General features: G+C 45.9%; 1 protein-coding gene across 1 annotated transcript; it reads right to left on the bottom strand.

The window, feature by feature from the left end:
* Window positions 1–1,631: 1,631 nt before the first annotated feature.
* Window positions 1,632–11,827, bottom strand: Gdf2 (growth differentiation factor 2). The gene is made up of 2 exons (XM_005329242.4): window positions 6,891–11,827; window positions 1,632–3,997 (listed from the first exon to the last, which is right to left on the bottom strand). Exons 1-2 carry the CDS (start codon window positions 7,234–7,236, stop codon window positions 3,054–3,056), a joined length of 1,290 nt encoding a protein of 429 aa, XP_005329299.1. The 5' UTR covers window positions 7,237–11,827; the 3' UTR covers window positions 1,632–3,053.
* Between the last annotated feature and the right edge of the window lie 4,502 nt (window positions 11,828–16,329).

The raw sequence follows: 16,329 nt of genomic DNA, 5'->3' as shown, positions 1-16,329 counted from the left end.
ACTCTTTGGGGGCTGCTATGAGAACCAGCTCAAATGATGGTATGGGAAGACCCATCTCAGGCACAAGTCATATGTGTTCAAGTCACATGTGCAGCAGATGAAGGAAGAATCTGATGTCCAGAATGATAAAACCACAGTGTTTAGTGTCCCTGTTAACAAAACTTCTTCTGCAATGAGTGGTGCCCTATAAGTGTCTGGATGCCCATGGGATCTTGCACAGTGAGGCAAAAGGGCCAGTGCCCATGGAGGACAAAGCCTAAGGATGACAGAGCCTGGAGTGGACAGTACCCAGGCGAAGGCAGCTTTACATACAAAACGACAGGTTCTGTCTTGTTTGTCTCGTTCATGCTCTAGCTTTGATTTTTGCTGTTAGTAGGAACTTGATCTTGAGGAAGGCTCAGGCAACAGAAGTGCAGCCCAAAGATTGTGGGCATGTCCTATCAAACTGAATTTCAGTGACACAATTTCCACCCTGTTATAATAAAAGGAGAAAGCTTTGCGAACTGTTTCCAATGCAGCATTGAAAGTGGAGGTCAATAGGCAGGGGGCTTTGATGGTGATGCTCCATTGTGTTCTATGTCTGTGTGTGAACAATCTTTGAAGAATCCTATGCAAAGAATGACCCAGAGAAATGGAAGCTAGAGAACACATCTTACTTTAATCATCGCATTCTGCGTTTTTGCACATCTGACCATATCAGTTTGTCCTGAGCTATAGGCACATTGGCCCTATGGGAATGACCAAGATGAGAGACTCATGGCTTCCCCTCCAGAAGAGTCAAGGTAACAAGTGGCACAGGATAGGAGGTCAGCAGCTCCCCAGGGTAGGCCTGTGGCAACTGTGTCACAGAAGCACTGTAGCCCTACTAAGAGTAGAAAGGTGGAACTGGAGCCTCACTGGGGACCAGGGTGGATGATACTGGAGCTGGGGCCTCACTCACAGACACTGGGACTTGGGTTGTTTTTCTGGTAGTGAGGGGAAGGGCAGGATGGTGTACCAAGGGCAGAGAACAGGAGAGGGTTTTGGGTGGAGTTTGGCTGGAGCTGGGCCTATGAGCAAAGGTGTGGTAGACAGATATTGGAGGAGTTATATAGGCCTTTGGACACTGGGTGGAGATGAAGTGAGATTATTCAGGTTTCTTAGAGCCATGTTCATCCTATTTTGATATACGGGAACATGAAGGAAGGCAACTATCATCATGCGCTTGAGAACTTCTACACAGACAGTAGCTCACACCTTCACATGTACACACAGGCCCATGTCTAAACACACCCACTCACTCCAAAGGACAGACACAGCCACTCTTGGCTCCATGGTCCTCCTCTGCAGCCCCCACCTGGGGAAACTTCTGACACATATCAAGGCCAGGAGGATTGTGGAGCTGGAGGATCCTGTGTCACATTTAGAAAAGGTCACAGATCAGACACTTGACTTTATTTCCAAGTGACACTTACACTCAGGCACAGAAACATACCACCAGGACCTGAAGAAATCGTCACCCCACTGTAAACAGCATTGCCATACCACACTGTCTAGCACATACCACAAATTCCTATTTTCTCCAACTCCAGCAATCCAACAATAATGTTGCATAGTATTTTTGTGTTAAAGTCATTCACTGACTCCATGTAAACATTGAACACAAAGCATTTCTTTTATTTTTTTAAATATGAGGGAGTTGCAGGCAATGGGGGTGCCCAGGTCTTTCTAAGGCTCCTTCAGGCCCTGCTCTGGTCAGGGGTCAACAGGCCATGGGTGGGGATCTTTGTGACTCAAATTCTTCCTCATGCCATCCAGGTCTATATACCTCAAGGAGAGTCAGAGCAGAGGATGAAACACATAGGAAATGGAAATTCTTTCCTCCCCTGGAGCCAGTGGAGGCAGAACACACATGACTCAAGAAAGCTGGCAAGAACAGTCCAAGCCCGTGGCAGCCAATAAGTACCAGATGTCTTCAGAGGATAGGGAGTCCTCCCCAAGAAGGCTGGACATCGTATCACTTGAGTGCATGTCACCGAGGATTTAAAAATAGGGATGTTTCACATACTAAATCAAAAGCATATTTAATTTCAACAAATTCAAATTCTAGTCCTATCCTCTGTGGAATCATCTGGCAGGGGACACTCGCGGGTGCCTTCTGCTCAGGAGGGAACTGCAGAGGCTGAGACCATCAGCTGTCCCTCCCAGACTATCACAGAGTGATTGTATGAGCTCTGTACCAGAGAGTCAAAGTAGCCTCGATGCATGTCAGAGGTGCCACTGTCTTAAACTGTCTTTCTCTATTCTGCAGTTGGTTTGGGTGTGGTTTCTCGGTGACTCCATGGTGGTATTATAAAGCATTTAGCCACAGAATGAGCACAGACATCACATAGAAAGGTTGTGTACCAGATAGAATGAGCAGCCCAGTCATACTGGGGAGTACCCACTGGAGCTCAGCTCGGCTTGTCCTCAATACTCCAGCTTCACAATGTCTAATTGCACTTTCAGTACAGAGTGACATGCTAACCTGAATGGGAAGGTCCCAGGCTTTGTTGTCACACAAACTTGGGTTAGAATCCCACCATTGATCAGTACTAACTCACCTGCCTAGGTTTTGGTTTCTACATCTATAAATCAGAAGTCATAATGATCAACTCATTTGGGTGTGGGAAATGACACAAAATGACTGGTCGAAGCTTGTTCCTTTTCTCTTCTCTCCCAAAGTTTATTGGAATAAGCCTCATCCTCCTTGACCTCTGTAATTTCTATGAATGTTTGCATGTCACCTGTCTATACTCCCCTGACTAGTTTCTGCTCAGATTTCTGCTCCGTATTTTCTTATGTTCCCCTGACATCATTTCCCTTCCATCCCAGCGACTGTCCAGCCGTCACCCTCCCCACCAGTGGGAGCCAGTGGTGCGTACTTTGCATGGGGAGCGAGAGGGACAGCAGGCTCCCTTTCTTTCTCCAGGTAGCATGCAGATCAACTTATTGCCTGTCATACCCAGGGGACACAGGAGCTCTTCTCAGAATCCATATTCCCACCCTGCCTCCCCTAGTCCGGAGGGCAACCACTACCTGCACCCACACTCTGCCACACTCATCCCCTCGTAGTGGTACTTGAGGGTGGGCACCCCCATGTCATCCTTGTAGAGGATGGAGATGGGACTCAGTTTAGTGGGCACACAGCAGGCCTTGCCCACCTTTGTGGGGAACTTGAGATGCACCAGGGTTTGCACAATGGCATGCTTTGTCGGTGTCACGTCATCGGCCAGGGGGAAGAAGCAGCCACCTTTACACTCATAGGCATCATACTCCTTGGGTGCGATGATCCAGCTGTCCCAGCCAATGTCTTCAAAGTTCACCCTGAGCGAGGTCTTCTGACAGTGGCTGCTGGCCCCTAGGCTCCTCTTCCGTCTGGCTAAAGACAAACCCGTGGCCATGTGGCCGTCCACGTCCTCCTCTTCCTCCTCATCCTCCTGGTTCTCACCTGCCTCCCTGTAGTTTTTCTTAGGTGTCTTCCTAAGGATGCTCTCCTGCTCATGGCCAATCATCTCCCTAAGCTCCAGCCTGGTCTCCTTGGTCCCGTTGCTGCGGTCATTGGAGAAGACAACAAAGAAGGGAAGGTTTTTGGAACCTGGAGGGACACTGATGTCCAATGTGTCACAGCCCTTCCTATGGCTTTCCACGGTTACCTCGAGCTTATTTTTGCTCTTTGTGGAATCTGCCCTGACCCATCGCTTCACAGCACTGGACACTTCCAAGGTCTCCCAGCCCTCGTCCTGAATGTCCTGGGACACCAGAAAGGTCTTGGTCCCTGAGGCACCTTCTCCATCCAGCACATCATAGATGACCATGTTTCCTTCTAGCCCATGAGACGAGTCCACGTGGTTTTGACAGGAGACGTAGAGACGGAGCTCAGCCCTGGTGATTTGCTCATGCCTGGGGATGGAGATGTTGAAGAGAAGAATGTGTTTCTGGAATGGCAAGTCCTCTGTGGCAGTTGTAGAGACAACATCTGAAATGCAAACACACCAGGGTAGATGTCTGTCTGCAGTGTCTGTTCTCATGACACCAAATCAAATCTCACCACTTGGACGAAACAACATCTAGGATGACAGATTTTGTCTCTATTATCCCTATTCTGTTTCACTTCGGTCCTTAGTAGAAGAGTGTTTTTTAAACACTGATTTAGGATCTTCCAAGAAAAAGCAGAGGCAGATGCCTGCAGTTAGGTCAACAGTCCCTGCTATTTATTGAATGCTTACTACATACCTAGCAATATGCTAGGAACTTGACATATTGTACCTTACTTTAATCCTGTCACCTTAGTTAGGGAAGATCTAATTATTATTCCACTTTTACAGATGTACAGACTGGGACTCAAGACATTTAATTGCCAAAGTGCACACAGTGAGTATCTTTTTTAAATTATTATTTGTCATTTCTCTTAACATAACAAAAAAAATACAAAATGCCTTTTCCACATTAGATCTGGTTGGGGATGGTGAAAGTCTAATTAAATTAAGACAAGGTAAGAAATATCAGCATCCAAGCAGTGTAGAAATTATTTGGAATTGTATCGTCCTAGCAAAGCAAAAATGGACAGTGTTTATTAGAAGAAAGACAAATATTAGCCAGGCAGGTATGTACAGTCAGAAATGAGGCTTGCCTTTTAGTAACATAATTACCTCTATTTCCCATTTCTTCTAAGTTGACACTTGGCCATTACACTATCCCATGGCTAACCCACCCCCCTCCACACACACACAAAGAAGAAGAAAAGTTGCACTTTTAAAAGTTGCACTTTTAGACTATCTTCTATAGTCATCCCCTCTTATTCTCCAGGAATATGTTCCAAGATACACAATGAATCAAAGGATATTTGCAAGTATGGAATAGTATACAACTGTGTGTGTGTGTGTGTGTGTGTGTATATAATTCATAACATAGACAAGGTAAGAAATTAACAACTATGGTTAATATTAAAGTTAAAATATAACAACTAGAACAATATACTATAATACAAACTATTTGGAACTTATAAATTGTTTCTGGAATTTTCTGCACTGTAGATAAGGGAGGACAACTGTATGTTCCAACATGGTGAAGACCTTGTGCTGTAAAAACACTGCAGGCAGGTGTTTGTATCTGATGAAATGAAATAACCAACCCTCTCTGCTCCTCATTAGGCATACCTGGGAAGGTTCTGAATCTCCCTGAGCCTCAGTTTTCCTTTCTGTAGAATGGGGTTCATCAAGCCTTCCCTCCCAATGGTGTGAGGCTTTGTCAAGGTGACATATGGAACTTATCAGACACAGTCCCTGGCTCACAGCAGATACTTAATGAGTTCTTTATGTCCCTCCCCTTTTACCAACTCATACACACTTCCTGCATGCAACGCATCACAGGGCCTTGTTCCCTTCAGCTCTCCCTGGTCTCCTCCATTTCAGGCCTGTGGGATGTGCTGAGCTGCCATGGCACATTGAACAGTGTGAACCAGGCATTCACAACCTAATGTGATCTAAATGTGGCATGGCTAGACAATGAATGTGGGGCCAGGATCAGACACGCAGCAAACAGATTCCTTCCTGCCTTCCCTAAGTCGTATCAGATGGAAGAGATGAAAGTGGATTGCTTCCCAGGTCATGCACTCTGTGGTGAGTATGGGTGTATGAGGGGATCACTGACAGGGTTTCATGTCCTCGACTCCCTGGTCTGTGGAATATGGTGGGTTAGGCCCCAAGCAAAGAAGCCCATGACCCCCATAAGGTGGAGGTCACAGTTGTCTCCTGTGGACCTGGTGGCCTACAAATTTCAACTTCAAAAAAACACAAACAAAAACTAAAATGAAGCCATGGTTTTAAAATTAGGAAGTTCACATAAAATTCAAATTTTTCTTATGCATTGGAGTAAAAAGAAAATCCAATAGCACCGAGTCATCATGTTTCAAATTATACTGTTTTTACACAGGCACATGCTCTGCAGACTGGGCAGTTCTGGCCTGGCCTGTCTGTGGCACTGAGCTGGGCCTCTTGGGCATTTGCAGGTCTCAGACTCAGTGCTCAAAGCCCTTTAGAAAAAGCAGCAGCAGATAAACAAGCCAGCGCTCTACAGGCTGCAAGGCCTAGGCCAGAAACCAGCTGCTTAACCTTTACTGTGGCCCTGACCTGGACAAGTTCAGCCATGTGAGCTTTGGCTTCCCTGTTCAGAAATTCATTTCCCCTAATCCTGGGATGTTGAATGAGTTAGCAGACTTAGGCTTTAAGTCAATGTTCATCTTCTAGCCTTCTTAGTCAGGGAAATTTATATTTAGAAGATAATGAGATTCTCTTCTCACACTTCTCTGTCAAAAGATTCTATCTGGGTTTTTAAAAGCCCTTTTATGAGAGAATTATGAATTCCACCAAAGTTTTAAAATATAGCAATTAAGGGCTAAATCAGTTGTCTGTTTCTAAGTAGAAAAGGAACAGAAATGTTGGGATGGGGGCAGATGGAAAGAGAAAAAAATTCCAGAAGGGAGAGTCAGGAAGAGGGAAGGGTAGAGGGAGGGATAGGGAGGGGAAGGAAGATAGCATCCCTGAGCACCTACCGTATTACAGGTGGCACGTGGCCCAGGGAAGGAGAATCCGCCAGAGCAGAGCTGTCCACTAGAACCTTCTGTGATGGTGGAAGGCCCTATGATTTGCACTGCCCCACAGGACTGCCATTAGCCACATACAACCACTGAGCCCTGGAAACAGAGCTGGTGAAACTAGAGAACTAAGTTTTCATTTTATATCACTGTCATCCATTTCAAAGCACACTTGAAGAGCTGTATGTGGCCAGTGGCTACCTCACGGGGCAGAGCGGGTCCACACTGTGGGCCGGTGAGTCCCACCCCAGGGCAGATGGGAGCAAGCTGACTCTACCTTCCACGCTGAAGCTCCGCACGATGTTGGAGGCTGGGGTGGAAGACTTGTCGGCGGTGTACCTGTTGTACAGGTCGATCATGTACTGTGGCGGCTCCAGTCGGGTTTTATCCTGGGAGGGGACCCCACTCAGGTTGAGGCTGCGTAAGAAATCCACCTTCATGTTCTCCAGGAACACCTTCAGATCAAAAGTGCCCTCCTGCCGCCCTCCTCCAGGATCTTCCAGAAAGTTGCGGGTGTTTCCCTGCGCAGACACCCTTGCCCAGCTCTGTAACGGCTTCCCCTGCAGGGAGCAGGCCAGCAGGGACAGTGTGGGCAGGGCCACCCACAATGCCCCAGGGTACATCTTGGGCCCTGTAGAGGAGACTGCAGGGCTGCCGAGGTGTGTTAGCGGGTGGAGGAGACAGCCCGCATCGTCCTGCTGAAGGCTTTGCAGAGTGCCCCCCGGGGCCAGCACGAGGCTCTCCCCTGCCCTGCCCAGGCAGTCCTCCACTTGTTCTTATCTGGCTCTCGATGCAGCACTCCCCATCTCTTATCTAAGACAGCTCTCTTTTAATGAAGGCTCTGTAAACATCTGACAAATACTCAGAGCTTGTGGGAAGGACACAGTCTACTGTAAAGGGTCTGCGTTTTTCCGGGGGGTTATTGCCCCCTAATTAGGATCTTTTCTCATTTCCTTGCCAGCTATGTTCAGAGGAATCTCAAGGCAGGATGACATATGCCCCATCTCCTGGGCCAAAGCAACAAAGAATCCAGGAAATGAGACTGAAAATCCTTCCAGATATAGAAACAACACAAAGAACCCAGAAAATGATACAGGAGGGATGGATGTGGGGTGGGGACCACATATAGGGTTAGTCAGAGGCCTAGTCCTTGAAGAATCAAGACCTACCAGCATGGTACAACTGTTCCATCTGCCAGATGAGCTCCTGAGAGTCAGAGATGGAACATGAATGTGCAAATGTAACTCAGTGTTGGGGGAGAACTTTGGAGCCAGAGAAGTTGATGGTTTGAATCCCAGCTCCCTCACATATTTCCTGTAAGTATGACCTGGAGCAAGTCACTTTAGCTCTTTGAGCCTCCTCTTCAGAAGACAGCTGTTAGGATTAATAAGATTATGTGCTCCCATGTGGCAGCAATCACCACCGTCCCCAGCCAGTTAGGTGTCTGCCTACAGGCTGCCACCTCTTCACCCCTGGGTCTGACTGATATGAAGCTAAAGCAGGAAACCTCATACCCACATCACCAACTGCTCTGCAGCAGCACCACAAACATATGGGTCCTACTGGACCAGAACCCCAGCTCTGGTCCCAGCTCTGACACTGTTACTGGTCTGTGTGAGGGTGGGGGAGTACAGGTCTTGGCTTATCAGCTGGGAGGCCACAGAAAAGAGACAGAAAGTTCTGAGACTTGTCCATGCCCAGAAATGGGCCCCTGGACTGGAGGTTCACTTAATGCAGCCCAGGTAGAAGCTTGCAAGATCCCAGGGACTGTTATTTTGAAAGGAGTATGCCTACACAGTCTCTGTCCATCTCTATCATGTGTGGCATTAAATGAGTAAGGTCAAAAAATATTTGGAGAGTGTGTATGCTGGTCTGTTCTGATGAGCATGGACCTAATTCTATTTCACGTTGGGGGGACTACCAGAGAAAGGGTGCAAGAGCTAAGAAGGTTCAAGGAGATGCAGGGGGCCAAGGCAGGCTGTGGTCAGAGATCTGAGATAGGAAAGGTAAAACTAGGAACCCCAGAACTTGCTGTCCCCATCCTTTGAGGACACAACCAGAGGAAGAAGGGAAATGCATAGTTTGAGAAATGCTGCTTTGGGGTGGGGCAGGAAGCGTGCTTGGGCCTTGGTCCAGCTTAGTTCAAGAATTCTGTGGGGCAGGGAAAAGATGAATGAATGCCAAGACCAGGTCAGAGCTTCAGCTGCAGAACACGGTGCAGGCTGGGAAGGGCTAGAGAACATGGTGGCAGCACCCAACATGTTGTAGCCCTGGGGCTGCCCAGGACCCATCCACACTCAAGAGGCCGAGCAAAGACACAATAGAGCGTGGTCTGGATATGCTCAGGGAGCCACAAGGGGCTGCTACAGAGTGCTGGTTTTTAAATGTGAGAGATTTTTTTTACCATCTTTTATTAATGCCAGAGTTAACATTTTGAGTTCTGTAATCACCTATCTGAAACTCTGGTAGCCTAAAATTTTCAGATTTGAGAAATATATTATGGTGCATAATATCCCAAAGGAATCAGAGGTGATGCCTAATAATCAAAACATACCAGTATTTCTGCTGTGAAGTAAATACATAAACACAAATATCCATTCAGATCAAGTTTTGCTATAGGAGTAAAAAAAAAAAAACAAATTTTAGTACTTTAGATGGGTTTGTATTTGGGAACCTCAGATGAAAAGACCGTGGACCTGATTATGTAAGAGGCCATCACATCTGGCTGTGGAAGCTGCATGTGCACATGGCCTGGTGGCACCAGTCCCATCCACTCTGATGTGAGTGGCTCTTCTTGGAGCTGTGTAATGTAATATGCCTGTGCATTTCTGAAACTTCCTTCCACACAAACTCAGAGGATCCATATATGCTTGCATCTTCTTTATTGTTTTCAATTATTGTCTTAAACCTGCCTGATCCATACTATTATTAGGAAGTCTAGTTTCCTCTTTCTTGAATTGTTCAAGTACCCTATGGGATTATTTAGTCCAGAGGGAAACGGGGTGAAATGATGTCAGTCTCTGAATGTTGGAAAGAGGGAGAGAGAAAGGGATCCTAGGAAGACTCACCTGCTGCTGCTTCCCAACAGTACTGGCTTTGCTGTTTGGGATGGTCCTGCAAACCTAAAACCTACTTGTCTGGATGGCCTGGCTGGTCCAGGTTTCTCTCCGGGTTTCTACAGTGTCCTCCATTAGGCATAAGGTAACAGCTTTCTCAGGCACACTCCTATGCTTACCTGTTCTCTGGATGGCATGCCTCTGTGGCAGGTGCCTGGGTCAAGAGAAGAGGTCAGCCATGGTCACATGCAAATCTTAATGCACCCTTTGTCACAAATCTCTAGGTTCTTATGGGAATCCTGGATTACCAGCCCAGACTCTCACTTCCTTTAGATGGAGATTTCAGCAAACTTCAATCCTTTCTGTTGGCTTTATTAATTAGCCTTTCATGATCAAAATACTCAAAAGAATAACTTTAGCCAGCAGCCAGCACAGGCTTCATAAATGAAGGTTCGCCTACGTGACAAATCCAAAAGGGAGTTTGAATTAAAGAGACAGGCCCTAATTACCTTTAGACCAGCTCCAGGACAGCTTCTCCTTCCTCCAGCCTCAAGCTACCCGTTAGAGTAGGAGGTTTACTGAAGAGGCCAGTGAGAGAGAGAGAGAACACACCAGGGAGTGGACTTTTATTGGGGAACAAAAAAATCTGGGGAAAATCCCACCCAATGAAGATTAAGGGGGACAGTGTCCCAAGGTCAGGTGAGACAATTAGGTCTTCAGGGGTTGTGGCCAGGCACGCCTCCACACAGACAAGCCCTCGGACTTGAGAAGGGTGGGGAAAGCTCTGGACACAAAAATGTATGTGTCTAAGCGCCTCTCGCCCAGCCAGGGAAGTAACTCAAATCACATGCGAGGATGGTCTCCCACAAACAACTTAGAGGAGGAAAAGTTTATTTTAGGCTCAAGTTTTCTAGAATTTCAGTCCATGATCGCCCAACTTCACCCCTCTGGCTGAAGGTGAGACAGAACGTCATGATGGCAAGGCGTGGAGGAGAGAAACTGCTAAGCTCATGGCAGCTCATACGCAGGGAGAGAGAGAGAAAGAATCCAGGGGTTCAAGATATAATACTCAAGGGTACACCCCCAGAGACCTATTTCTTCCAGCCACATCCATTGGCCTACAGTCACTACACAGTACAGTGGTCCTTTCAATGTATGAATAAATCAAATAGATGAATCCACTGATCAGGTTACAACTCTCATAATCTAAACATTTCGCTTCTGAACATTAACATAGGAGCTTTGGGGGGGACACCTCATATCCAAATACTGGCCTTGTATATCTGAACAAATCCCCCTAACTCTGAGTCTTAGGGGACAGGTTTGGGTCTTGTTTTATCTTTTTCAGAAGATACCATGATTCTCATTCTAAGGACCCTTTCCCTCTCCTGTCACTAGCTTTTTATTTCGGAGGTCTCAGGAAGTGAGATTGAACATGGCTCAACAAAATGTAAGGCTAAATGCAGTCCCTTCTTGGGACTTCAGCCTCCCAGGTGATAAAACTTCCATAAATTTCATTTTTAATAACCAAATACTGTCCAATCATGTGAACATCCTGATGTAAACCTCCAACTGAGTTAGACTACTGAGGCCAATATGGAAGAGCACATTACTGCCTATCATTATAGTTAACATTTTATGTATTTTCTTAGATAGTTCATCAAGTGGACAATCTGGGACAAAGTATATGTAAACGTGTATAAAGCTCTTGGTAAGCTCATTGCTTAGCTGGTTTCCAGAAATGTTCTTAATATTCACTTCCATGAACAAAGACTAATAAACCTGTCTCACCATTCCCTCACCAGAATTGGTGATGTGAAGTAAAATGTCCAGGAGGCCATTGTTGTGGACCAGCCTCCTGCGCCAGGTAGCCTCCTGCACCAGGCAGACGGAAAGAAGCCAAAGAAAGGAAAAGAAAAGAAACAAAACCACAAGAATTTTATAGCAAACAATAAAAAGGGCCCAGTTAACCTGAGCCAGCATGGTAAGGAAGTCCGTTTGTTCTAACCCTATAAGGAAAGTAATTTTGAAATCACCAATCTGCTTTTTGTTCTCTTTTGATGCATTTCTTTGCCCTTTTCTACCTATAAAACCACCTCCTCTTTTCAGCTCATTGGAACATTCAATTTTATAATTTTATATCAATTACATGAGAATTATATAATTATATGTAAATAATTATAATTATATATAAATATATACTCACATATATTTATTTATACATAACCATCCATGTGTAATTATAAATATAATTTATATATTATTTAAAAGAATAAAATCATAAATATATAAAATTATAATTATATTTAAAGTAATATAATTTATAAAATATATAATAATATTTATTTTTTATAATTATATATTTTATAATTTACTATTGCCATCTATCCTAGCTGGCGACCTAATTCTGGGTTCACAAATTCTGACGATTCCAATAACTTAAGAAGATGGTGAAGAAAGCACGCAAACACACAGAAATAACTTTTCAATAATCTGGGGACCACTCTAAAACCTTAGGGGTCCATGGAAATAGAGAGCCACCTAATTCTTTATTCTTATATAAGGGACACACAAGGGGAGTTTCCATGGAACATTCTATCCCAAAAGGCCAAAGGGGTAGAATTACAAAGGGACAGGTGAGTATAACTCAACCCCAATGGGTGATGCCTACTCCTGGAGTCGTGCCTTTTACCCAAGCTGGGGTAACACCCAAGTTACTGTGACCTGGTACTACCATGCCAGACTGAAGGCAATAATTGTTCAGAACCCCATGCATCAGGACTTAAAGGCCTCTGTATCCAGGGCACCTCCAACAATTTACACTTGGAATCAGAAAAGTCAACTAAAATCCTTAAACTAAATTTGTTGCAATTTTGTCTTTTAATAGTAAGTTAATGAACACTCACAACAAAAGCTAATGTGCATTGCTAACCGGGCTGGACTGCATTCCTCCTTATATTCATGGAGAGCCCGGGTCAGGAAGAGCTGGTAAATTCCTTCCCAGCCCCTATATTATACTTTGCTGAGCCATGCCACAGAATATGGACTTCAGCCTCCCAAGAGATAAAACTCTGGAGAGTTCTCACCTGGTCCAAGGCCAGGCTCAGGAATCACATTTGTCACTGTCCAGAGAGAAGCCAGAGGACTCCCCAGATGCCTGGGAGTTCTTAGGAACACACCCTTAGCATAGAACCCAGAATATGGCGAGCATTCAATAAATAATCATTATTATTGCTATTGTCAATATAGTGCTTAGGCTTCCTATACTGTCTCGTTCCCTACCCATGGGCCAGATTATCCTTCCCAGGCCTCACATCCTCCCTGCCGTCCTCTACCTGGACAATTCCTGACTGTCCTTAGATGCCAACCTAGGACTCCTTCACACACAGCCTCTGGGTTTTGAGCAGCTGCACTTTGCTGGATATGTCTGAGAAAACAAAGGGCCCTAGCACTGCTGGTCTCCTGGTTTGAGCCGTTCTATCCTTGGAGGAGGAGTGTTCTGTGGGGTGTACTGGCCTGACTGGGTTTGACCTGGCTGTGGCCAGCTTGGCCTTGGCCCCATGTCTATTTGTGACATTCCTGTGTGTGGTGACTTTTAAACAAAGCTTTCATAGCATCATCCCTCCAGGACTTGTGATTTATAGAAATCCCATGCAGTTGCTGTGGTTCTCCGCACAGTTTATTGAACGGTAGAAGCAGATGTGGCTCATCCATTTATTTCAGGTTTCATGGAAGCTTTTTCTTCCAACGCAGTGACCTTGACTTCAACCTTTATTCATGGAGGTAAGAAAGGACCTGCTTGAGTTTCTTGGAAATGGCTGTCCACAGGGTGTCAGGATCCCCTTCTGTTTCAGGAGACATCATTGTGAGGACATTTGTCCCTTCTCCAAGCTTCTCAACACCCCACGAATTGCTCAAAGGAATAAAAAGTAGATTCATCCTGAGACTGCATGGAGAGCCTGGGTCAGGAAGACCTGGTAAATTCCTTCCCAGCCCCTAGTCCCCAGAGCCTGCTTCCATTTGGCACGTGATAATTTCAATGCTCTAATGAACTAAGCCAGGACTGGCAAGATGGTCCGCCCTCCTAGTGTGCCCACCAGGAGGGCTGATCAAGCCACCTCCTACCTTAGATGTGCTGCCATCAAACACTCTACGCACATGCTGACACGTGTGACACTTACTCCAACAGCCAAATACAGCCCTTCCTTCCTGGTTGAATCAAAGTCAGCATCTCTGTGGGGTTTTCTCCTTTCCTCCCTCTTCATACCCTCCCACCCCTACTCCAGACAACTGTCAGTTCTCCCATCACAGTACTGTCTTCATCCTGGCCACCGAAGCAGCATTGTTTCTAGGCATTTGATGAATCTCATGACATTTAATGAGTGACTCAGACATAGAAAGGCCTCAGACAAAATATCTGTTAGTACTAGGATTTCTCAAGGAAGTGTTATATCAGAAGATTCTTAGAGTTTATTCAAACCTTAAAGTTTCTGGATCTCAGTTGTTCTGTTTGATTTTGGTGACATGAACTGATCTCTAAGACGCTGTACCTTCAGGGATGTGGTCTAGCACCAGGTCACTAGGTCTTTTCTCTCCAAAATGATGCAGGCCTAATTGAGTGGTCTCAGGGACCTGTGTGTATCTATCTAAGTGGTATTGCTGAGATCTTCTGATTTTTGTAAAAATGTAGTGTTGATATTTTGGTTTTAAAGGGAAAGAAGTTACTTTATACATACATTTATTCTTAAACCTTACTCAAGGCCACTGGGACAACTTTAATAGACTGAAAGAAGGGATAACTTACAAGGAAATTCAGAGCAGTGACAGTCTTCGTAGGCCTTGACTCAGGCAGCCTTGGGCACCAAACCTGTGGCCTTAGTAAGACATTAATGGATATGTTACTATCCTCCCTGATTCTGTTTTTCTGTGCTCAGTTGGACAGTAAGTTGGAAGGCTTCTGTAGGGCTAAATGGGATGTCACAGCTAAATTTATTAGGGTCACTGATAACACCAGCTCCTTCCACGACAGAGTAGGGATGTATGTCATCTCTATGTCCCATTCTCCACATCTAAAAGTTATCGTGTCATTTCCAAGAAAGATGTCACCCACTGAATACTGTCCATTCAGGCACAGGCTGAACTCCTGCCCTTGGCCAGATCCTTGGGAGTGTCTCACAGCCTACCCTGCCCCATTCCAGAAATCCAGAGACAAAGAATGAGAGGGTTCACAGGCATTTGGAGAATCCCAAAGATCTCTCAGAAAATACAACTAACTGAAAGAATAAAGTGAAGCTATCATAGGTCACCCCATCTTTATCAAAGAGAGAAAGGGAGCAGTCTGATGGGGGGAAAAATGAGTGGAGGAGGCACACAAGGGACCTAACATTTGGAAGAAAGAGATTTGAAGTCTTTTCACACCCTGATATCTTTACTAATTTTGCTCTTCACTTATATCCTGCCATGTTCCGCCAAGGATGAGACATGGCTAACCAGGCACTAAATTTGCAGGCAGTTTGAGACATCCCAGCCATCCACAGCAACCTGAAAAGAACCATTTCATCCCATATACAGCTCCTGTGGGATCCAGGGGTGAGGCAGCCTTTGTGCAGAGCACCACCCCTCTGCCTCATGTGATCTGTCAGCAGGTAGGACCACTCAGCAGATGGGCCCCCCAAGGCAGCTGTTCACCCTCTATTCCAGGGTCACTTGGCATGCCTCGGAGAAAGGGCTCCACAAATGGGGCCACGTCCCACCAAGGTGCCTTTGGATTCCCCTTACCTACCAGTCTGCATGCTTACTTTCCAATCTCAGTTATTCTACCTCCAGTGGCTCTGAGTGTACCCTTCTTCAAAGACTGCTGGGGCTTCCAAGACCCTGTGGCTACCTGAATAAAAGGCTGGAATCTGACATCTCCCCTCCCAGGGGCAGCCTGAAGCCAGGGAGTGCCACACATCCAGTTCCCTAGCCTTAAGGCTGGACTAACTCTGAAGCCTGATGCCAGCTCCCAAGTTCCCCAGAGAAGCCTGATGAATGTGGCTGGGATGTTCAGCTCCTTCTCTTCCTTCTAGACTTACCTGTGTCTCCTGGAGCACTTCCTTATCCATCCCTTACACAGGAGGCCTGGCCTTGGGAGCCTCACCGATGATGACACATTAGGCTGCTTGTCTGCTGAATCTCCTCTTAGACAAGCTCTGGCAGATTCACAGTCTATGCAGGTAAAATTCAGGGCCATGTCGTTTTCTTAGATTCTGGCTGATGGCCCTACGAGGCACCTGCTTAAAATTGAACCCAGAATCTCTTTCAGAAATGCCAGTTAATAGGCTTTGGTCACTATGGCTATAAGTAAGGCAATGTCAATGCCAGGCAAAAGGGGGCCATCTGGGGACAAGGCTGCTGAGTGGTGGCCATTCTGTGAATATACACAAGGAAATCATTTGATCCTTCCAGTTACTCCCAAATCCCTGGGCCACCTGAGAACCCCCTGACTGCTTATGTTGAATCACCTCCCATGTAAACTACCCTAAGTAAGATCTGTTCCCATGGAGGAGTAAGACAATCGCAGAACTTCCTGTCAATATTTCCCAATCGATGAAGGTCACTCTGAAATAGGGATATGAGAAAACTCCGGTAGCCAATGTGCCTTCTGAGAGAGTCATGCCC

The sequence above is a fragment of the Ictidomys tridecemlineatus genome, chromosome 1 (genome assembly GCF_052094955.1).
Source record: "Ictidomys tridecemlineatus isolate mIctTri1 chromosome 1, mIctTri1.hap1, whole genome shotgun sequence".
Lineage (NCBI taxonomy): Eukaryota > Metazoa > Chordata > Mammalia > Rodentia > Sciuridae > Ictidomys > Ictidomys tridecemlineatus.
The sequence above is the reverse complement of the archived record's forward strand: the minus strand, read 5'-3'. Positions and strand labels throughout refer to the sequence as shown.

Excerpts from the sequence above, each read along its gene's own strand:
- Gdf2 (XM_005329242.4), bottom strand. The coding sequence starts at position 7,236 with ATGTACCCTGGGGCATTGTGGGTGGCCCTGCCCACACTGTCCCTGCTG. Across the intron at positions 3,998-6,890 it reads GCGGAGCTTCAGCGTGGAAG|ATGTTGTCTCTACAACTGCC; the intron begins GTAGAGTCAGCT and ends TTTGCATTTCAG.